Below are 22331 nucleotides of genomic sequence, written 5' to 3' on the forward strand. Positions count from 1 at the left end.
AAGACTGGAAACAGCTAGCCTGGCTCTGTGTGAAGGTAACAAAATCTGCAAAATTAACACGTTATATCTAGGTTTTTTTTTTTTATCTGTACATACATACAAAAACGGAAGTGTAAAACGACAATTTGTGGTTTTACGGGGGTTATGTGCTGGTTTGAAGCAGTGACTTCCTGCAGGGTCCGCTGGTTAACTGGCAACTGTACAGTGACAACAAGACTACAGTTTCTGCAAGGAAATACCCTGGCTCACAACCACCTGTAAAACCACCAAGGGTTGTTTTTAACCTCTTTTAGATAAAGATGAAAAAAGACAATAAGGCAATATGTTATCTACTTTGTTTTATAAACACACTTATGATCATTGTAGACACACACACACACTTAAAACTGCCATCTATCTTGATAACATTACACTGTCAGACAGACCATTAACAAACAGTTGATTCAACCTGGGTCAGACAAAACTGATAAAGTGGTCTTGTTTAAACAAAGTCAGTACAGCACACACACACACACACACACACACACACACACACACACACACACACACGACTGGAGAGAACCAGACAGACAGGTCCTTATGCACAGAGAGTACTTCTTCATGAAGCAGGGTGTGTAAGACAGGGAGTGCCCGAAACACACACACACACCAGACAAAAACAAATGTGAAAGTGCAGGGTTAGAACTGGTACAATAAATACTGAGTGTATGTTAGATGCCATTTTTTTATTATGTTGAGGGTTTTAAACAGTGTATACGAGTGTGTACTTCACTCAACAAACAAATCAAAACAAATATTGTTGCGGTCATATTGATGACTTGTTTTTATGTGTGAGTGTATGTATGTACTTGCATAACTGTGTGTGTGAGTTTATCTTTTTCATGGGTGTAGATGTTTCTTTCCTTTTTTGGAAACATAAGATGCAACAGCTATATGTTTTTTCATTGTATTTAACAGAGATGAACATTTTTCTATTTGGATTTTCATGTTGTTTTCCGTTTTAAGGACTATGAATGTGTTGGTTTCTGTCTAGTGTCTATTTTTAACAATACAGTACAACTTTCTTTCACTTTCCAGTGACCAACACCTACATCATGACACATCCTACACAACATGGACACAGAGTGTTGAGATTCTGTTAAACCATATTTTTATGACATATTTTTCAAACTGTCTTTGAATGCAGCTGTAATCTCTGTATTCCCACTTATCCATCAGTATTGATTATCTGTTTGTCTTGACGCCACACTGACAAAATGTGACTATGTAAAGGGAAAGTCTGGTTTCTTATGTTCATAGTTTTGGCGATTATTCCCACTGGTAATAATAACAATGTAATCACTAAGTTAATCACTTTCGTTGACATCGCTAAAAAGTCAGCAATGATCAGACGGGTTTTAAACAAACCCCCCAGGTTAGTCTCTTAGATGGAAGACAAAACAAAAACAAACAGTAAAATGATTACCCATACTGACTGTTGTAATCTACCACAGTTTAAAGGGTAACTTCCTGGCTCCACTTTGACCTACTGTACTTAAAGTGGATTTACACACACACAGTTTCACTGTGCAATGAAAGGTTACTACTGACATCTCAGGTGTGCTCACTTTCAGTTTTACCTCAAAATAAAGTAGTTTAGATGATCTGGCTAAACTTCTGCCGTGTTTATAACCTGTCTGACTGCTCGTGTTTCTTTCCCCTTTGGACATTGGATCTCAGCAGTTACTTTTGTGAGTACAATGTTATCATAACCGATAAAAATGATGGTTAAAACTACAACAAGAAGACCTAAGCTGTCCAGCATTTTCATTATTTTTAGTTATATTAGTTATAGGGTTTTTATGGGTATGAGTTGCCTATTCTAAAAATCTATTGCTTCGAGAAGTTTGATTTCATGTGATGAGCTGATGCGAGGAAACTTCACCAGATGAAGCAGAAATCTCAGTCTGTGAGACTGCAGCTCAGAAACTACAGCAGTAGGAGGAAGCTTTCACAACAGATGTTCAGGCCCTGCTAGCTAACAGGAATTTGCAACGCATTGTGCGTCTGTTGTGGCCTTATGATCTACGTCTTTTTCATAACAGAGTAAACATTCGCAAGGTTTCAGATGAGGCAGATTCCAAGAAACTTGTCTATGAAAGTTTCCTTTCTTCCCACATTTTTGTTTCTCTGTTTTCTTTCTTTTACTTTTGTCCACTTTTCCACAAAGTGCCACAAACGGAACGTACACAGCAGCAAATACATACAAACAATTTGATAAGTGCACACGTGTGCACATACTTGCAAACACATTCTCCCATATGATAGATATGGCTGGATCATTTGTGAGGAGCTGCAAAGTAAATCTTAAATTAGATCATTTCGGTAAGCCCGCCTGTTGATCTCAGTGCTCCTGGTTCCAGAGAAAAACACACACAAACACAGTTCTTTGAAATCCTCCCCCACACTTGTGTTTTCACACTTAATGAAAAAAACATAAACCACATTTCCCCTGCAGCCAGCGCAAAGACTGGAACGGGTTGACCTTTGTCTTTATTTATGTCTCCTTTGGGAGACAGGAAATATAGAGCTCCAGAAGACAACTAGCCACAAGTGGCCACACATTTTCTCTGTTGCTTGATCTTGCGTGATATGCTGATACTGCTGTCCTTTGATGCTGGTCAAGTGATAATTAGGGGAACTACAGTACTTCTGGGTCACTGAAACTGGTAATGACTCAGTTAAACAGACAGACAAACATGCACACTAACTCATGGATCTTTGTGGAAACATCAGAGCGTGATATGACACAACTGACAGGAAGAATGAACAGAATTCCTTCATATTCTCTTCTTAACACCATAAACGCATTTTTATTGCTTCATCAGGTCATGATTTCTATGTTAATATGATTCCGTATTAACATAGATATATCTATTGTCAAGCTAATTGCATTGTGTTTCGGTGATTACCTACTAATCCCCAGCCTGGTGAATAACTGTCCGACAGCGAATGTGCCCGAGTCAGCAGGATGGCATCTTTGACTGTGGCAAGCAGCCAGAGCATTTAAGCCTGCAGTACCTCTCCATATTGTTCTGTGTGCCACACAACAAAACCAGGGCCTCCGCTGCAAAATACAGCCTGCACTGAGCTGCAGACAGACAGGCAGGTCAGCGGGCTGTTGGTGTACAAGTCGGACAGTCACGCAAACATTTCGTTGGTTACATTTGTCGGTGTTGTGATATATCTTTAATAATGACAAGCAACAAGGAGGCCAGACCGTTTGATACCATGACGACAGCTGCCCCAGAGGTGAGTTTTTTTGTTATTGTGTTGGGCATTTCATTTCATTGTGTTAAAGTGATTTGGTAAAATTTCAAATGTGACTGCTACAGGACACACAGGGTGATAATACAAGGTCCAGACAGGAACAAGAGGAGAAACAGATCCTGATAGCCTGGGAAAGCATGGTGAGTACACGAGGAAAGAAAAATCCTTATAACTGTGTCCCTTAAAACATTCGATCAATTTCAATCAAACACTGTAGTCCACAAATGGTTTTTGTCACATCTCTAACTGTTTTTTGATATATATGTAAAGCATTGCATGTGTTGGTTTGTCTCATTCTGAAGTGCAGAAACATAAGTAACTTGAACTTTTGAACACTTTCCGTACAGCTACACAACAACTTTCATACTTTAAATATGTGTTGATTTCTTTTTTATTTTTTTTACTTTTTGCATGCCCTTTTTTCTGGGTATTTTATGACCACTTCCACTGTACTGCAGTCTTTGTTACTGATAAGTCCACTTTTGGCCATGGGGAGGAAGTGGACAGCCAAGTGCCTTCTCTGATACACAAAGTCTCTTCTTTTTTACAAGCGAGGAGCTTTACCAGGAGGTCGGATTGTACACAGAGCTTCATGCTATCCCTCACTGGCTTCCGAGAAGCAAGCCACTTACAGGGATGGAGCCCCAGTCTTGTTTTAAACATGCACTCCTTACAGTGACATTTTGTCAGGTGTTTACAAATGTTATTTGTAGAGCTGATATGGCTGTTAGACACTATCTAAATGTTAGTTTATGCTGGTATAGTAGAGTAATAGTAGTACTTCTTATTATAAGCAATAGCGGGTGTCAGTCCAGTCTGGTCAACATGCCAAAATTTCAGTATTATAGTGTTTTTATCACCAACAGCTGACAGTTTTTGCCTCTTGCAGTCCTCAGCTCTGCAGAAGCACAGTCTGTGTAAGGACTCCACAGCTCCAGGCCCAGCTCAGTCTTTCCTGTCCAAGCAGAGGCAGTCCACCCAGGCCAGGAGGGCGCTCTCCCCCCGGCTGCAGCCCAGGTAGGAGCCTCCATCCGCAGGGAGAAATGGAGGAGCGCAGCCCACTCAAGAGCAAGATGTAAAGCAAGATTGTGTTGTGTTTTCATTGACTGAGGTCTTCACTGTCTGTGGTTGGTTTGCTGCTATCACCCCCTGCAGGTCGATCTTGGTACTGGAGTGTTATTTAATGTAAAAACTAAATAGTCAGTGTCATAGATTACTGTTTTTATCTGTATCATAACTAAATGTGGGCTTGTCAATAATCACCAGATTGTCCGCTCCATTCCTATTTGTATAATATCTATACATTTATTTTGCAGGTAAGATACAATTTCCATTAGAAATAATGCAAAACAATGACTATTCATTGTGTCATAATGTTGTGGGTTACACTTTATTTGGATAGTCCGCCTACAGATAGTTTATAAAGTATTTGTAACATTTCAACAGCTTATTAGTTGAGATTCAACAATTCAACTGTTTCACAAATAAAACTGTTTTCAGGTTTGTTTAGATTTAGGCACAAAAAACATCTTGGTTAGGATATGTTCATGAATTGTCACATATACTCTTGATAATCTGTTAAACATCTACACACAAAGCGAAACCTGTAGGTGGATTATCCAAATAGGGTTACCCTGTTGTGTTATTTCATTCAATATTTGTTTAAATTAAGTTTTGGAAAATATATAAGATAATGCATTAGAAATCATTCTATTTACAGGGATATTTTACTAATCAAAGAAAATAAAGTGAACAAAGAAAAGTCACCCATTTTGTCTTAATTTCAGCACCATTTTCTGTCCAAACTTTGGTTTATGGTGAAATACAGACTTCAGTAGTAACAGGCAATATATTCATATTCTGCAATACAATGTGCAGATAACTGAAAAACCAGAAATTATTTTTTCTTTAAACACACACTCCTTGAGCTTGAGAAACAATTGGTTTCAATCAGTTTCATCTCTTTAGTACACAGGTAGCTTCGACATGTTTAGCCTAGCTTAGCACAAAGACTGAAAGAAGGGGGAAACATCTAGCCTACCTCTGTAATGGTGTCTTGCAGCAACTCCAAAGCTCTCTCATTATTGTATTTTCTGCATTTAATAAACATAGAACTAAAAAAAAACATTGGCATTGTGGTTTATGGTGCAACTATATAGCTTAATTACTAAGAAGCTAGCCTAATTATTAAGCTAGCTCATGATACTTCCAAAGTCCTGTTTCATTGTGAAGTTGTCGGCTTCATAGATTTTCACAACTCTGAACTAAACCCAGGTGACTCTTGGATGCACTGGTAAGTAGTTTGCTAGCTACTAAAACACAACATGTAAATAAGACACTTTTGGAGTCGTTTCCACCTTTTTTGATGAAGGCCAATCTCCCTCTGCCTCCAGTCTCTGTGCTAAGCTAGGCTAAATGTGATGAAACTCGTTTAACCTAGCTTAGCACAAACACGTACGGTCTGTATTGAATATACAGAGATTAAATTTAGATTTTTCTTCTCAAACACTCAGTAAGACTATGAATCTTCCAAAATGTCAGAGCGTACCTTTAAAGTTCCCAATAATGCCTTCAAATACCAAACTTTCCTCACAGGTCCCAGTTTAGTACAGTCAAAAGTTGACTTTAAAACATCAGTGAGGTGGGAGGATATTTTGAAAATATGGGGGGCTATTGCTTTCTTTAACAAAATCCAAGTACATCTTTAAAAATCTTTTAATTTTCTTTGCTTTTTTTAAAATTTCCAAAAACTGCTAAATCTCCCCAGAAGTGCTACAGATTCAAAGTAAAAGTGGAAGCACAGTTCCATATCTATGACTAATTTCACTCGTGAAAACGTGCACTGAATCGAGTTTTATGGTTTCAGACAGTCAAAAGTTCATGGGAACATTGCAAACTATTGTCCAACTAAGATCCAGTGAGCTCTGATCCCATGCTCACACTGCGAAAACGCTGAGGTTCATTGTAAGATGGCACAGTGAGGAAGGCCATTTTGTTTCCACCAAAGGGAGGTTTGGGAATGGCGGGCACAGCTCTGTTGTGGTGAATAGCTGGCTGGGAGCTGCAGTGCTCCAGACTGGAGTGGGCAGCTGGGTGAAACAGGAAGGCAGAGGGGTGACGGGAGGTGATGGGAATGGCGGAGGCTGGACGAGTGGACGTCTCTCTTGAGGACTGGGGGGGAGGAGGAAGCAATGACACAGGAGCTTGGTTCTCCCCCCTTGTACTCTCTGCTTTCCCTCTTTCTTCCCTCATCTGCCACTCTTCATCACTCTTCCCCTCCACTCCACTCACCTCCTTCTTATCACTGACGGCAGGGTGCTCTCCTCGCCTCTCCTGCTCCACCCCAAACTGAATCTCCAGCAGAGGCGTTCTGGTGCTCTTCTCCTCCCTGAAACTGCACAAAGTGCTCTGGGTTTCCTGCCCCAGGCCTGATGGCAGAGATCCACCTTTACCTATTTTACAACTTTCATCGTCATCATCATCATCATCGCTGGTGCATTGGTCAATGCTGGGGGAGTGGCGTAGCCTCTGGAGTTGTGCTGAGGTACGGCGAAGAGCACCTCCCATGAGACCACTAGGGGAGGGGGCCGTGTTGAGTAGGCGGTTAAAGAGGGCCATGTTGGGATGACGACTGCCTGACTCCTCCAGATTCTCAGCAATGTCCTCCAGAGGCTGGAAGTGCATCTCTTCTTTAGGAATTCTGTCAAAAGATGTTGCGGTAATTTACATTACTTTTTCCTGAAAATACCATACTTACAGTTATTTGGACATTTTTACTCTTTCTCAGCCTTGATCACGTCACACTACTTCTTGAATTAAGGCAGAATACTTTCACTTTCATCATCCAGATTTTCCCACCCAGCGGGGGGATTCAAACTGAAAGTGTCACAGTCACAAGTCGAGCACACGTAGAATGAGAAGGTAAAAACCCAGACACTCACGCCATATCGAAAGTAGACCCCTGGAAGGAGGGTTTGCGGAGGACAAAGAGAGTGGCGGCAGTGTAGGGGGGTCTGGGGTTTGAGTCATTCCAGTAGCGATCTCTCTCCATCATTGGCAGATCTCCATACATCTCGTCCACCGCCATCATGGACACCTGCAAAATGCAGACACACACAGATAAAGAGCATAGGACAAGTCCCATTACAGTTGTATTGTATTTAAGTAGACATGATGGTAAAGTTCAAATAGGAAACCAAGGTTGAGCAGGATCTAGTAATATAGCCTCCGATTTCCCATGTGGGATTGCAAACTGTCAGCCAAAACCGATATGTTTTAGGTAAGTGTTTTTTGGCAACACATTCAAACAAAGATATTGAGAGGGTATATTATAACAGAATACTTTAAAGTAAGGTGTAACAAAGTTAAAAAAAAATAAATAAATAAATAAGGAGACAGCGTTAACATCAAGAAACCTGGAAATTTCTGTCTATCAGCCAGTTGGTCTCAAAGTCATCATCGTCTTCTCCAAAAGGGTTGATCAGCTGCTCTGCAACCTTCAGGACATAACAGGAAATGTAACAAGCTAACTACATCAATCACTGATATTATTTTATCTTTATATTGTGCTCAGGTATTAAAACATTTGATATGTGACCCTCTTTCTGACCTTGAGCCACCCAGCATAAAAGAAGAACTGTAGCAGGGTGAAGATGGGCACGTAGAGGTCGAGGTCATGACCTGGATAGCCTTGATTGGGGTCCAGGAACTGGCGACCAATTAGACACACCAGGAAAAAACTGTAAACTGCCAAAGTCACCACCTATGGGAAACACAGAGGTAATTGGTCACGTTACCTGTCTTTCAATTCTTCCTCCGAAATTACTATAACTATATTTTCATTCATCTATTCCACAAATTCCCACCGTATTTTGTGCAGACAGCAAGCTGCAGTCCAAGTTTCTTTGATCTAAATTAGATTGGCTTACTGTTTCAAGATGAGAACATTTGTGCGTTGTATTTTTAAAAAGTGACTGATAACACATTAAAAACCATATTTTTATGCTATGGTACGTAATGCAAGAAGTTAGTGAAGAATAACTTTGTAATTTAGCTCATTGCTTTTAAAGTAATGGATGGTTATTTTATGGAGACAAGTTTCAGTTCTAACTTGTAACAGTTAAGGAGTGTTAAATAGCGCTCAAGCGATACACCTTTCTCAGTTTTTGTCCTGCCAAACAAATAAGAGTACTTCACTTAGGTGTGCCAGTATCGGGCACAGGTGTTGTGCTCTTTACGGGGACAATTAAATGGAACAGTCATTAATGTGATTAGTTACACCTGTGCTTATCCTGCTAGGACAAGTCAAATGCCTGATGTGGAAAAGGTCTATAAAAGTGACAGTCACATTAATAGAGTTGATCTTTTAGACAGGAATACGGAAGGACTACCGAAGTTGACAGATTTATATCAGGGAGCCAAGGATCCAGAAATAGCCCTATTTATTTTTCTTATAGACAATGTGAGTCGGATGGGCATGAATTTCTCCTACTTTCACTCTTTTTCACAGCAGACATTTTGACTTGGTATAGTAATAAAATAACACTTCTTCAGGACAAAAGCCTCAAGAAAAAAAACAAAACATAAAACCTCTTGAGTGTATCGTTGCATGAAAACCAGAGTTCAATTAAAGATATGAGTGTGATCAAATAAAGTGCATAATAGCTGTGCAAGAGTCCTGCAACGTCCCCTGCAGCAGAGCACCTACCTGAGTGTAGACTAGGGGAACACTGATCATGTCGTAGTGAAACAGCATGCTGCACTTCCCTCTGAACGCATTCAGCTCCTGTTCAAATAGAGAGGCTTGCTGAGGTCACTTTACAGCATTTATCCTGACTCTTCTGTCTTTATGTCTGTGCGAATGTACATCTCAAACTGAATCTTTGTCACAACACAAGAACTGTAGTCCCACATCATCAGTTGGGCCTGTGTTATGGTGTGTGTGTGTGTGTGTGTATTATGCTGCACCTCCAGCAGCAGTTTGAGCGTGTGATCGTCTTTGATCCTGCCCTCGCAGCGGGCCACAGCCGCCAGGTTGGTGAACCAAACGCAAGGGATCCAGTATTTGTTATAAGGAGAGTGGAGACCCTCGAACTTCTTCCGTTCCTCTCTTGACATGAATCCTGCACAAACAGCAGACCAAAACATCACACCTCACATTCATTTATTCCTAATGTCAAATTTGGCTCACAGAAAGGGAATAATGCGGGATGAGGGATCAGTGTTCTGTATGATTTGGCCTGTGGTTGCCTGAACTTTTCTTTGAGTCTGATTTCCAAGTAAGTCATTACATAGTGAGTGAGAACTAACTGAATGTGTCAAGAAAAGACTAGCTTGTTAAAATATATTATTACTGTTGACATCTCTGACAATTGTTTACAACCCTTAAAAACAATGTTGCGGTGTAAATCGAACTTTGATGCCACCAAAAGTTGCAACCCAGTTAATTTAGAGAACAGTGAGGAGAGGATTGCTTCACCAGTGTCTCATGATCTTGTAACAGACGCATGATAAAAAAAAACTTTTTATCACCAGGGAATTTCAGGACGTGCCTGTCCTTGTGATTTCTCCTGCTGTCACTGGTGTAGAGAATGTACAGGAGAGGAAACAACACACACTCATGACGTGAGTGTGTGACTCATCACACCCCTCCAACTATAACACTTCCTGAGTACAGCATGAGAAAAGTTAGTCCGATATAAAACAGTGTCAGTTGTAATTACTGAAAGGTGCACTGGCTAAAATAGTAGTTTTATTTATTTAAAACATCCTTGGATAATTGATCATGAAAAAGATAAAAGATCAAAAGATCATGCCTAACTCACTGCAAAATCACAGTGGGTGTTGTTGGCGAAGGATGGGCCCCACCACCCCCATCACCACCCCTGTCCTTGTACCTACTCACCAGCCTCCACCACGTGGTCCATGGTGGGGAAACGTTTGAATACGGCCGTGCTGACAGAGCGGAGAATGAGTAGGGCCGACAGACTGGCGTAACGCATCATGGTGCGTCTCAGCAGGCGGCCTCGCTCGTCGGTCCCCTGGAGGCCCCCCGACAGGACGCACATGAGCCTGTCAGGGAGCGGGATGCTGGTGTACTGGCTCCACCACCGGTTCACCACCAGGGTCACATAGAAACCTGCAAACAGCAGTGGAGACACAGCTGATTACACTGGAGACACAGATCAGACTTGACTTCAAATTTTCTATCAAGTGTCCTCTGGGTTCCCTGGTGGAGTCCAGGGACCAGCAGGTTACCTTAACTGAAGCCTCAGGGGCCCCCAGCAGAATAAAAAAAGGTTTTGGCTTTACTGTAATTTCTGCTATGGAGCCCAGCTGATACATCAGAGAGCCAATATTGTCTGTTAATCTTGACTTATCACATACTGTATATGTGAGCTTTTGCAAGTATTTTAGCTGATTTACATGCATGAAGGAAAAAAGAAAAGAATAAATGAAAAAAAGACCAAATTCATAAACTTATAGTACATAGTGTAGAAAAGAGACTGTAAAAAAGAATAAGTTGTTATCACATCTCTTAATGGATCCTTGCTAAAATGCATATTCATAGTATATTTGAATTGATTTCTTTTTTCTTTTTTTTTTGCTCTCCCAAATTTCAGTATTGGCATGAACACTTTCCACAATCAGTTAGGCCCCAAATTTGTCAAAGTCAGATAATCAATGTTCTAATTATTAAATCAGAATGTTGCCATTCCCTCAGATGGTCATGTATATGTGACCCTAAGTTATAAACCTATCAAACAGAGGTCTTGAGGTCTAGAGCTGAGGGTCCTTGACATGGAAACATATAAAAAGTTGTCATCTAAATTTCTGGCTACTCACTCTTGTGTTATTTAGCAAATCATACCCATCTAGAGTCCCCAAATCAAAGATGCAAACATCACACTAAACAAAGGTCTGGGACATACTGCATCTCAAATTCCGTCCCCTCTGCTGTTATCCAAAAGTTGACATGAACATCATCAGTGCTTACCCAGTACAAACGACATAGGGATGAGACTGGCGTAGTGGTTGCAGTAAATTGCCAGCTTTTCAAAATACCTCTTCTGGTCATCATACAGGAAAAATCTACAAGGGTAAAAGTGATACACAGTAATTTGTCAATCAAAGCACTGATGAATGTGTCAGCAGCCAGTGTGTCCTAAAGCTGTCCTCTCTGTCTTACCTGTACGTGATGCTGATGGCGGTATACATGGCAAAGAAAGCCAGGAACTCTTTATATAAAACCTTGTAGATGCTGCCTTTCCAGGCCAAAAGCAGCTTGGAGAAGCCACAGAAACGGGCGTTTGCAACTCTGGCTGTGTAGGTGACCGTCATTGGTGACAGCCAGATTACAGGTCCTCAATAAATGAGCTGCATGAAAGAAACAACCACCTTTGTAATTAAACCTGCAGTGGGAACAAACGTGCTCATGTCACAAGTTCAGGTGGGTCAGAGGCCTTGAATCGTTCACCTAGAAGAATCTAAATCTAAACAACAGTCGTTTTATTTCATTCAAAGATAAAGCATATTCACCTTGAACAGAGTTTTAAGTTATTTCTGATGTATTTTGTCTTGAAATAATATCTCCTTACCTTTTGTAGTGCTTTTTTCTTGATGAATGCGCCAATTGCTCAGCGCATCTCTGTGCGTAATTGGCACCACTGGAGAAGTGAATTCATATTTTCACTTAACAGTATAGTCTTCTCTGTGCCGCTCTCTGTGCTTGCCAGTGGTGTTTCTTCAAAGAGCTCGTAACCCTGATATCCCCTGGCGTCCTCTCGGTTAACTCGAGGCTCGGTCGGCTGCATGGCAGTAATCCTCGGAGCCTCCTCGCACGTCCAGTGGTCAGTGCGCCCCGGGGTAAATCCCCAAAACGAGGAGGAGGAGCTCGTTAGCGCGGCTCCCGACCGGGAGAGCGCGGCTGGGTGATGGACCACAAGCGACAGGCCGCAGCGCCGGGGCACAAGGAGCGCACAGGACCGTGCAGTACAGTAGGGAATTATGAAACAGGAGCAAGTGGAGCATGCCAAACTTTCGTGTTAAGTGATATGAAAACAACAACCAATTTTCCCGGTTACAGGTTTATAATTATACGTGTTGCGGCTTAAATAACAACAAACATATATAGGCTATATATATTTCCTGCAAAATGGAGAGAAGATGCGTCTTGTGTCATTTGGTCTCATTCATCCTTGATCTTTTTCTTGGAACAAGAAACAGATCCCAGTGGGGTGTAATAATCCCACTTGTTACCAATGCAATTTCCCACCAGGACATCTTTTTCTGAAAGGAAATCATTTTTTACGACTAAACGACTTGGTGGATATTTTAAGCAGTGACATGCTGCAGTGGTGGAATCTAACTAAGTACATTTACTCAAGTACTGTAAATTTTGGGGTACTTCACTTGAGTGTTTTCATTTTATGGGACTTTATGGTACTATGATTTCACTCCACTACATTTCAGAGGTAAATATTATACTTTTTATTCCACTACATTAAATTAACAGCTTTTTTTTATTAGTTACTTTACAGTGCAATACAATACATTGTTATAGATTAACACAGTGGTTCCTAACCTTTATGACTTGAGTTCCACCGGAGACATCTCCCCTCTAAACTCCTCAAATGGTTTAGTTTAAATACATGTCTGAGGCTCTAAGAGGTAACACTCAACTATTTCATAAAAACTAGAAAAGCGAAAACTAATAAGAACTTTTTTTCTTCTTTTCTACCCCATTAATGATCTCAACACCCCACAGATTTATCTTGCAACCCTTTGGAGTGGGCCCGACCCCTAGGTTGGGAACTACTGGATGAAACTAGCATATTATATAAAGTATTTACAGTTACAACAGTAAAATGCTGCTTAAGCACTAGATGTATCATTATTATCAATCTAATGATAAATTATCTAATATCAGTCACAGGGCAGAACAAGTACTTTTACATTTGATAATTTAAGTACATTTAGCTGATAATACTTCTGTACTTCTACTTTAGTAGGATTTTGAATGCAGGAGTACTTTGACATTGTTGTATTGGTACTTTTAATTGCGTAAAAGATCTTAATAACTCCACACGAGGCCTACAACATTCTTAAGGAATATTTAGTGTTGTTTAGTTTTGCTGTGGCCCATCTTTTCCCCTTGTATCTTTCATTTAGTAAAATGGTCGGTTTCTCCTGTTTGCTGCTGCTGAACTGATGGTGTTGAAGGTTAACTGTAGCTGCATGGTCGGTTTACATCTGTACGCTCTTATGAAAATTTGCTTCCGTCTACTTCAGTTAACAGACGTGATGAATGAGCAGTGCGCAGATCAAAAGAATGACCACAAAAGGCTCTCATCTGAGGCAAGTTTGTTTTAATTAATACTCGCAACATAATTTAAAGAAAATCTATAGAAAACAGATTCTTATTGACTCAAAAGCATTCAGTGACAGAGAGGGAATATTTGTTTTTCCTTGAGGATGCATTAACCTCTCATCTATAGCTTTCTATTGGAAAACAATGAAGCATCAGGCGAGCCGACCTCACCATTCATATGTTCAACATTCAATGTATTTTTAATTAACAATGCACTAAATAAGGCTACTAATGTATTCCAATAGTGTTTCCATATAGTTCTCAGTAAACAGGATGGACACAAAATGTCTGACAGAGTAGAGTGTTTGATGAGTTTTATGAGCACTGTATGGGAAGCTGGTATCGGGAGTTCAGCTGCGTCAATAATAAACTCTTTTAGCTTCCAGCCATTCAAACATCAAGCGTCTCATCACACACTTTGCCTTTGAATCTCATAAAACTGGTGGTGTCTCCAACCACATACCACCTGAAGCAACCACAGTGGCCTAAAATATTTAACAGAGGCCATTAAGACTGTCCAGTTCAAACCATTAACAGCCATATTTGGATATAAAGTTCGCAATGACTTGATTCAAAATCTCAGTGACATTAGGTTACTGCATTTACACCAGGATCACATGGCGAGGTAAGGTCTAATGATTTGACAAATGGTAAGAAACGTACTACAGACGGCTCTGGTTTTCTTTCCTGCAATAATAAGGATGGTCTTGCTCAAGAACAAAAATTACTAAAGACCACAGACCATATTTGTATTTTTATGTTGTTTTTTTTAAAGGTAAGGTAAGCCCTGCTGTCACCCTGAATGTGTAGAAATTCTGATGTAAAGTCCCAATAAGTGAGCGATAAATTTGCATGAAATTTTAGTCAAAAGTCAAACTGGAGAACAGACACAGCCACTGAACCACACAGAATTAACAAGGCATAAACATCGACCATTTGAAAGCTGTTTTATCCTGGAATACACAGCAACATCACTGGAAACACTTTGTTTTCTCAACTGAGGCTGGACACTGCACATGATGGAGAAGGGGGGGGGGAGAGTTTGTTTTGTAGAGAAAACGTTAAATGCTTCGAGTAGGAATAGTACAACTGCCACACAGAGGATATGAAGGAAAGAGAAGGTGAACTGAGAGTAAAACAGCACAGATTTGTACTGTCTTATCTCTCTAACAATGTAGTAGGTTATGTATGTGTGTGTTTGTGATTTCATCAGCTCCCCTTCAATAAGGGCGTGTGTCTTGCTGTAGCAGTGCTCTGCTGTGGATGACGGGCTGAGGACACAGTGGATCAACTTGAGGCTGTTACTGCGGGGTTTGAGGCTGGCTGGGGGGAGCTCAGACGGGGGTGAGTTCAGACTGTAAAGGTGTGGTCTGTAAGAGGGAGAGGGGAGATCCTGCAGGGAGGGAGATCACTTATTTGGGGGTTTGTAGGGTTCCAGAAGTTGCTTTGAGAACGTGTTGACCTTGTCGGCACCTCGAACTTCATGGGGCAGCAGCGGTAACTTGACTATGTGGAAATCTTCATAAAGGTCCTCCATCTGTAGGGAGAAGACAAACCATCAATGAGGACGACGCCAAGTGACATTGGATGCAAACAATGCAACTAACTGTACTGTCACAACCCAAAAACAAACTACTGACTCGTACCTGGTCTAAATACTTGGACTGAATTTTATGGCGGGCTTCACACATTTTACACGGCCTCTCTGAGTCAGGGAAAACAAGTTGGTTGACGATGATGTTGTGTGTGTCAATGCGGCACTTGGCCAGCTCCTGGATCAGCCGCTCCGTCTCATACAGCGAGAGGAACTCAGCGATACACACACAGATGAAGGTGGTCTGTTCCTGATGGATGTGAGGAAAGTGGCGAAGAGAGAGGAGTTACAACACATATACAGAAAGCTTTTAATACGACTCGTTCAAGTGTTGAGTTGTTCTACATGCTAAAATTATCTTACATTTTATTAACCACAGAATATCTATGTGGAATCAACATTAGAACATACAATACAATGGAGGTGCAATCAGAGGACAAGATGCAGTAGAAATAGGATGTCTGCATAACGCCTAAAGCAGTCTACTAAACCAGACAAGCTACAATGGGAGAAAAGGTGTTTAACATTACTTTTTCAATAACAGGGTTCAGTAGGAGTGCAGTTATCAAAAAATCTAAACATTTAACAGTGTACTGAAATTTCAAACTGTGTTTTCAATACTCTACTTGGGAGGCTGCACCACCACCACAGCACACATATGTGCGTGCAGTGTATGGATGTCTCTATGTCCAGAGTGATACAGAAAAACAGCCACAGCAAGTAGGAGGTTTGCAGTGGAAATGGCTTTCAAATTTGTCTGCCGCTACTAAAAGGACAAATGTGTCCTTTCACCCACCTGCTTCATGTTATCTTCACTATCAACAATCACTAATGGCACCCAAACCAATCACAGCTCTTGGGGTCTCAATGTAAGCTCTGCTGGGTTTTTGTAAAGGAGCACAGAAGTGATGGTCGGACCCACTAAAGAGAAACAGCCTCTGCATGTAGATACAGACCCACCTCAGCGGAGAAGTATAACTAAGTGCAGTTTGAAAAGCCTGTATTGTAAGAAACAAAAACTCAAACAAGAGTACGGTCACACTTGTTATCATGTAGTAACAGTAATGTGCTCGGGTTATAACTGCACCCGGAGAGACTTACGGGATCTTTGAACTGCTCACTGACTGAGCGGATGACTGGCAGGGTCTCCTCGAGCTTAGACGCCAGCTGGTCTGCGTTCATGTCACCCAGACCGAGCATGTTACACATCTACAAGAAGAGAGAAATAGAGAGAAGAGGTATACAGAATAAATAAAAACTACTTTGAATGTATCTTTGTGGACAAAGATACTGCTAAACTTGGCTACAATTAACAAGTGAATGGATCTCCTCGTCCCTCACCTGGGAGATGAAAGGGCTGATCTGGTTCTTTATCTGCATGAGGCGGCCCAGACCACGCTCCACAATGGTGGGAAAGTTGAGCAGCCGTAGTGTGTGACCGGTAGGGGCAGTGTCAAAGACCACCACTGAGAAGTTCATTCCTTTCACTAACCTGAGGTACAGGTAGACATTAGTCCTGTGTTAGTATAACACTGGCTACCATTTCTTTATTAGCTCAGTCACACCACTGGGAAAGGTACATGCAACTCTGGGTCAGCAATAAAAATGTGATGTGTCAAAAAATATGTCTTACCTCATGACCTCTGCATAGCTCATGGCCTCGTCGATGCCGGGGAAGGCGCTCATGGCTTCCTGCATCATCTTCTTACCCATGCTGAGCATGTTGTCCTCCTCGAAGAACTCATCGGGCAGCTCTGCCACACCCAGGCTTGGGTCAATCTCCTACACTTACACAAACACAAATAATCAGCACATTACAAACTGAAGACCTGGGTAACTGCAAATGATTTTAGGGCCTCCAGCAATTCAGTTTGTTACACAATAGTGGTTTGTGCTTGAGACCCAGATGTGGAACTGACTATCCACATGACACTGAAGACCTCATGTACTAAATTTAATTTTATCCAAAAAACAGGATAAATAAACTTCTTTATTAATAAATGTAGCTATGTTTTTTATCTACTCGTCAAACTAATTTTAGGAGAAAAGCAAAAAAGTAAATGTGAATTAGATGTGGCATTATGACATGTCACAGTAGGAAAATCACAGGTGTAAATAACAAAAATAATAATGGCTCACTGACTACCACACTGTCATGACTTACTGGTAGAGCTGCAACAATTAATTGTTAAGTTGTCAACTATTAAATTAATCGGCAACTATTTTGATAATTGATTAATCAGTTTGAGTAATTTTTTAAGAAAGAAAAAATGTAAGATTCTCTGATTCCAGCTTCTTAAAGGTGAATATTTTCTGGTTTATTTACACCTCTATGACAGTAAACTGAATATCTTTGGATTGTGGACAAAACAAGACATTTGAGGACATTATCTTGGGCTTTGGGAAACACTGATCGACAATTTTCACCATTTTCTGACATTTTATAAACCAAACAACTAATCGATTAATCGAGAAAATTACTGGCACCCTATTAGATTAAATAGGAATGTAATATTTTCAAAGTTTTAAATAGTATAGAAGTATAAGTATATAAACACCTAACAGGTGAATAGCCATAAATGTGCATGTTGGCGCACTGGCATGGCTTACTAGGACAATTAAATAAAACAGAGACATTAATTAATGTTATTAATTACACCTGTGCTTTTTCCACTATGACAAGTCGAAATATCCTTTGGAACAGGTCAGCCCAACTATAATCAAAAAAAATTATTTATCTCTGGCTGTATATGAAAATGTCCTGCTTCCATAAAAACAGGGTGTGACATTCACATTTATACTTCAATCTCTGCCTGTAGTGTTTTCCTGTGCAGTGTGACTTACCATTGCAAAGAGGTTGTCATAGCCCTTGACCTTTGTAGGCACCTTTGAGAACTTCTGGTCAAAAGCATCAGAGATGTTATGAGCGGGATCAGTGGAGATGATGAGGACACTCTCCCTGACAGCAGCAAGCTGGACAGCCAAACTACAGCTAGAAAAATGACACAGGAGAGGTTTGTAGAGCAGGAGGTGGGCAACCTTTAAAAGGAACAGTTCACCCCAAAATCAAAAACACATATATTTCCTCTTACCTGTAGTGCTATTTATCCATCTAGATTGTTTGGGTGTGAGTTGCAGAGTTTTGGAGATATCGGCCTTAGAAATGTCTACATTTAAAAAAAAATATATATATATATATATATATATATATATATATATATATATATATATATATAAATAAATAAATAAATAAATAAATAAATAAATAAATAATATTATATAAATAATGGGACTATATGGAACTCGGCTTTTGGTGTAACCGGGTCATTTTCTGGAAACAGACATTGCTGTTGAGTTTTTCAAATGTATTGTTTTGACGCTTTGAGCACCACAAGCCAAATGCAATCTAGTCCCATTATATTAAAAAAGGCAGACATCTCTACGGCCGACATCTGCAAAACTCGGCAACTCACACCAAAACAATCTAGATGGATAAACAGCACTACAAGTAAGAGGAAATACATGTTTTTATGATTTTGGGGTGAACTGTCCCTTTAAAAAGGAGGCGTAATGTGTTACGCAGACCTGACAGCTAACGCTAGTTAACTAGACTAGTTATCCCCGGGTTAGTTGTCCATTAGGTAGCATAGTGACAAGCTAACACAAAGTTACCCATTGAATAAGCACAGGATAGAAGGTTCTCCTGTTAAGTGATGAAAGAAATGTGAGAACAAACAGGTTGTCGTTGTCCTGCACTGTGATAGTCAAACCACTTGAGAAAGTCATGAATACATGTGTCAGCTGGCTAACGTTAGCTAACGTTAGTGACAGTGCTTGACAGCATTCGGCATTTTGACAACTAGCTTAGCCTAACTGACTCAAAATGTGGTTAACGGTAAATATATTTTAATGCTAGCGCGTCTTAAACTAGTAAGCTAACGCTCATTAGATTATTGTTATGGAAAAACACATCTTCTTCGTTAACGTTAACTAGAATGATCCACGTCAATTTAGGGTGGCGGCTAATCTAAGCTAGCTATATTAGCTAGCGACGTAGGTCTGAGTCAATATCAAGAGGCTAATGAGCATTTCTCTTCAACTTACCTACATGTCGTTTTACCAACACCACCCTTTCCACCCACGAATATCCATTTCAAAGATTTCTGCTCGATGATATTCTTCAGTGTTGGTTCTAACGGCTCCACATCAGGCGCATCTTCAAATTCGTCTTCCAATGAAGCTGCCATCTTGTCTGTATACAATGTAACGTACAGCTCAGGTGGGATGTACCGACACTGCTGCCTTCACTGCTCCTCGGAGAAAGTCTAATGTCTGTGCAAATTGCGTAAAATTGAAATACTGACAAGTAGAAAGAAGTAACAAAAGTCAAAAGTAATTTTATGGTAGGTGTGGGAAGTATATTTAGTATCAAAGTGATGTCAGACTTCCCCCATAGAGGTAATTAGACATTACCAATAGGGGTGGGGCCAGAATGGGCAGCAAAGTAAACATTTTAAACGTTAAATGGCAGTAATGAGCCTTGCCGTTTTTAAAAATAAAACGTTCAAGTACAGAAACACATTCAAAGCTGAAGAAGAGTTTAATCATTCTTTAAGTGATGTTTTCATTTATTCGAAACGCAACTCACAAATGAAAGGTAAACACAAGACAATTATTTGTAACTATTTTATCGTGTACATGAATGATTAAATAGACATCATCTTGACTTCAACCTGTGGCTTTCTTCATGTCATATGAGACAGCAGATGGGGGCTCATGACTAAAAAAATCCACTATCCACACCAGCTTCCTGTGTATTACACCCAGGATCTCCCATCTGTAATGAACACCAGTTTCTTCAGAGTCCCATTTTCTGCAGTTAAACATCTTTAATTGCTTTTATGCCATTATTATAAATACAAACAAAAACCATTCTTGTTGCAAAAATACACAATCACACTCTCTGAATGGCCCAACAGGATACAATGTATCTTGGATTTTCTATTTTAGGTTGACATTGTAATGTTTCTTTGATGTAAAACATACAATTGTATATCACACGCTAAGTATAACAGTGCTAATTGTGTAAAAGTGAAAAAATAGAGGTGAAAAGTGCATAGTGTACTGAAACCACTGATGCATGAATTTCCCACACCATATGAATGCAGCACAACCCACAAGAAATATGGGACCATAGGGCTGCACCAACTGACAGTTTAGTATTACTGCTAACAGAAATTTATTTGACTTTTAGAGAGGCAAGCTTGTGACCAAAAGGTTGAAATTTTTACCCCCCAGATCATTGCAGAATGGAGAAAGTGAATGAGAAGCCTGTACAGTACTTCATCACTGCATTGGCACCTAACTGCAGCTGCTTCCATGACACAACAACAGAGGACTGTGCTTGGACTGTCAACTCCCTGGTTGTCAATCAGAGTATCTCTGGATCTCAGTATCATTGCTGAAAAAACTTTCACAGATAAATAATTTAACAATTTATCTGGAGAAAATATTAAGCCAGTAACATTAAGGCACATGCAATGACTTACTGAGTGATTAAAAGCAGCTATGATTAGGTTTGGAAAATCAGTCAACACAATTTTGATGTCATCAATAACATCAACCTAATAAGTCAATAGTATAAACAGTATAAAATACATACATGCATATAGAAACCCAGCTGAACATGAGGACTGAAAATCTCTAGCACTGGTGAGAAAAACGTTCATTTACATGAACATGTACATGCTGTGACCACAGGATACAGCACTTGCCTCCATATACACTTTTTAATGACTTCCCCTGTCCCCATCTCAGTGCTACCATCAGACATTTCAGCTTTAATCCTTCTAGACCCATCGCCCCCCTCTCTGATTTCCAAGCAGTGCCAAGCCAGAATCTTTATGTGAGTTGTCTGAGCTCGCACACACTCCATCCCACCAGGAAAGGAGCAACTTTGCACTCCACCTGATCTTTCACAATCAGTCTGCCGCAGCCAACGTGGCCAGAAAGCAGGGCCCAGATCCACCCATTGGTAGCTTAATCTACAAGTGGCCGAGCGCACTAACCAGTCTCTGACTGAACTGGCAACATTGGAGGGCAGAGAGCCAAGGTCCAGATCTGCAGCTTCCTTCTCCAGCTTCCGGCGATGGTTTGCTGCAGCCTCTCTCAGCTGTGGTGCAGCACTCAGGTTGAACTTCTCTCCGGCAGCGGTGTTGTTGGGTAATTTGGCGGGCTGTGAGTCACCACGCAACAAAGGTTGACCATCACCGTGACCCCCAGAGCCTTCAGACGGCTGCTCTATGGACATCCAAAACAGGTCAAAAGAGGACCCCAGAAGACGCAGTAGGCGAGAAGGGCGGCGATGTCTGGGTTTGGGCATGTAGTGGTAGTCTTCAGCATTTGTCAGCAGGGTGTATGGGCGGATTGGCTGCGAGTAGGACGGTAGATTGGCTCTCAGCTGAAGAAATGGTGAATCCCAACCCCAGTCCTCTGCGTCTTGAACAACAGTCACATTTGGAAGCTGATTCTGGGTTGAACTGTTGGAAGTAAATGCTGCAGATCCATATAGAAGGACAGACACAGAAATCCAGCAGAGACAGATTCCACAGTCAAATGGTTTAGGCATTGTCTTAGGTGTGGATGGTAGAACGGAAGAATGAGAAACTGTTAATCTTGTCTTCCTTTTGACCCGTTCAGTTGTGGGGTGTCCTCTGGATACTTCAGGGACTCCGTGTACCCAACACCAGACATCCTTGAGCTTTTATCAATAACATACTGAAATGAGTGCCTTATCACACAAACAGCAGGCATATTATTGCGTATGGACAGAGCACACCTAAGCTCCCACCCTTTATTCAAGGCTCTGATGTTTTGGCTAACTTCAACGCAAACATAAAGGGCAAATCTGAGAAGCTTTAGTTTGGCTTCATGTGTTGATTACCAGAATTACTAAAATTTGAACAGATTCCCGTGTGCTGAATTCAAGTAAAGACAGTAACTGAGCTGTCATCAAGGAGGTGTGAGATGACAAAGTAGTTCTACATATTTCACAGCAAG

The 22331-nt window shown here is 40.7% G+C and overlaps 3 protein-coding genes and 1 long non-coding RNA gene across 4 annotated transcripts; 1 reads left to right on the top strand and 3 right to left on the bottom strand.

Annotated features, from left to right (window-relative positions):
- Positions 1–71: 71 nt before the first annotated feature.
- LOC122873775 lies at positions 72–5860 on the top strand. The gene is made up of 3 exons (XR_006377509.1): positions 72–3291; positions 3375–3449; positions 4199–5860. It is a non-coding gene; the product is annotated as an uncharacterized LOC122873775 (long non-coding RNA).
- Positions 5861–6008: 148 nt separating this feature from the next.
- LOC122873774 (bestrophin-2-like) lies at positions 6009–12205 on the bottom strand. The gene is made up of 10 exons (XM_044190922.1): positions 11907–12205; positions 11498–11685; positions 11306–11400; positions 10214–10447; positions 9277–9431; positions 9017–9094; positions 7919–8071; positions 7725–7805; positions 7251–7405; positions 6009–7009 (listed from the first exon to the last, which is right to left on the bottom strand). The coding sequence occupies exons 2-10, from the start codon at positions 11647–11649 to the stop codon at positions 6217–6219; spliced, it is 1896 nt and encodes a 631-aa protein (XP_044046857.1). The 5' UTR covers positions 11650–11685; positions 11907–12205; the 3' UTR covers positions 6009–6216.
- A 1454-nt stretch (positions 12206–13659) lies between these two features.
- Positions 13660–19548, bottom strand: get3 (guided entry of tail-anchored proteins factor 3, ATPase). Its single transcript, XM_044190022.1, has 7 exons — positions 19377–19548; positions 18117–18264; positions 16906–17054; positions 16614–16764; positions 16374–16481; positions 15325–15522; positions 13660–15215 (listed from the first exon to the last, which is right to left on the bottom strand). The coding sequence occupies exons 1-7, from the start codon at positions 19517–19519 to the stop codon at positions 15087–15089; spliced, it is 1026 nt and encodes a 341-aa protein (XP_044045957.1). The 5' UTR covers positions 19520–19548; the 3' UTR covers positions 13660–15086.
- A 144-nt stretch (positions 19549–19692) lies between these two features.
- On the bottom strand, positions 19693–22103 carry LOC122873378 (noggin-2-like). Its single transcript, XM_044190023.1, has one exon. The coding sequence runs from the start codon at positions 21898–21900 to the stop codon at positions 20998–21000; it is 903 nt and encodes a 300-aa protein (XP_044045958.1). The 5' UTR covers positions 21901–22103; the 3' UTR covers positions 19693–20997.
- Positions 22104–22331: the final 228 nt, after the last annotated feature.

The sequence above is a fragment of the Siniperca chuatsi genome, linkage group LG3 (assembly GCF_020085105.1).
Source record: "Siniperca chuatsi isolate FFG_IHB_CAS linkage group LG3, ASM2008510v1, whole genome shotgun sequence".
Taxonomy (NCBI): Eukaryota; Metazoa; Chordata; class Actinopteri; order Centrarchiformes; family Sinipercidae; genus Siniperca; species Siniperca chuatsi.

Bases quoted from the DNA above. Each gene is read 5' to 3' on its own strand.
- LOC122873774 (XM_044190922.1), bottom strand. From the start codon at position 11,649: ATGACGGTCACCTACACAGCCAGAGTTGCAAACGCCCGTTTCTGTGGC. The intron at 10,448-11,305 runs GTAAGCACTGAT...TGCTGTTTGCAG, and splicing joins CCCTATGTCGTTTGTACTGG to GTTTCTATGTGACCCTGGTG. The intron at 7,010-7,250 runs GTGAGTGTCTGG...ATCTTTTGACAG, and splicing joins GGGTCTACTTTCGATATGGC to AATTCCTAAAGAAGAGATGC.
- get3 (XM_044190022.1), bottom strand. From the start codon at position 19,519: ATGGCAGCTTCATTGGAAGACGAATTTGAAGATGCGCCTGATGTGGAG. The intron at 17,055-18,116 runs GTAAGTCACACT...GTGTAAGTGTAG, and splicing joins ATGACAACCTCTTTGCAATG to GAGATTGACCCAAGCCTGGG. The intron at 16,765-16,905 runs GTAAGACATATT...CCTGTACCTCAG, and splicing joins AGCTATGCAGAGGTCATGAG to GTTAGTGAAAGGAATGAACT.
- LOC122873378 (XM_044190023.1), bottom strand. From the start codon at position 21,900: ATGCCTAAACCATTTGACTGTGGAATCTGTCTCTGCTGGATTTCTGTG.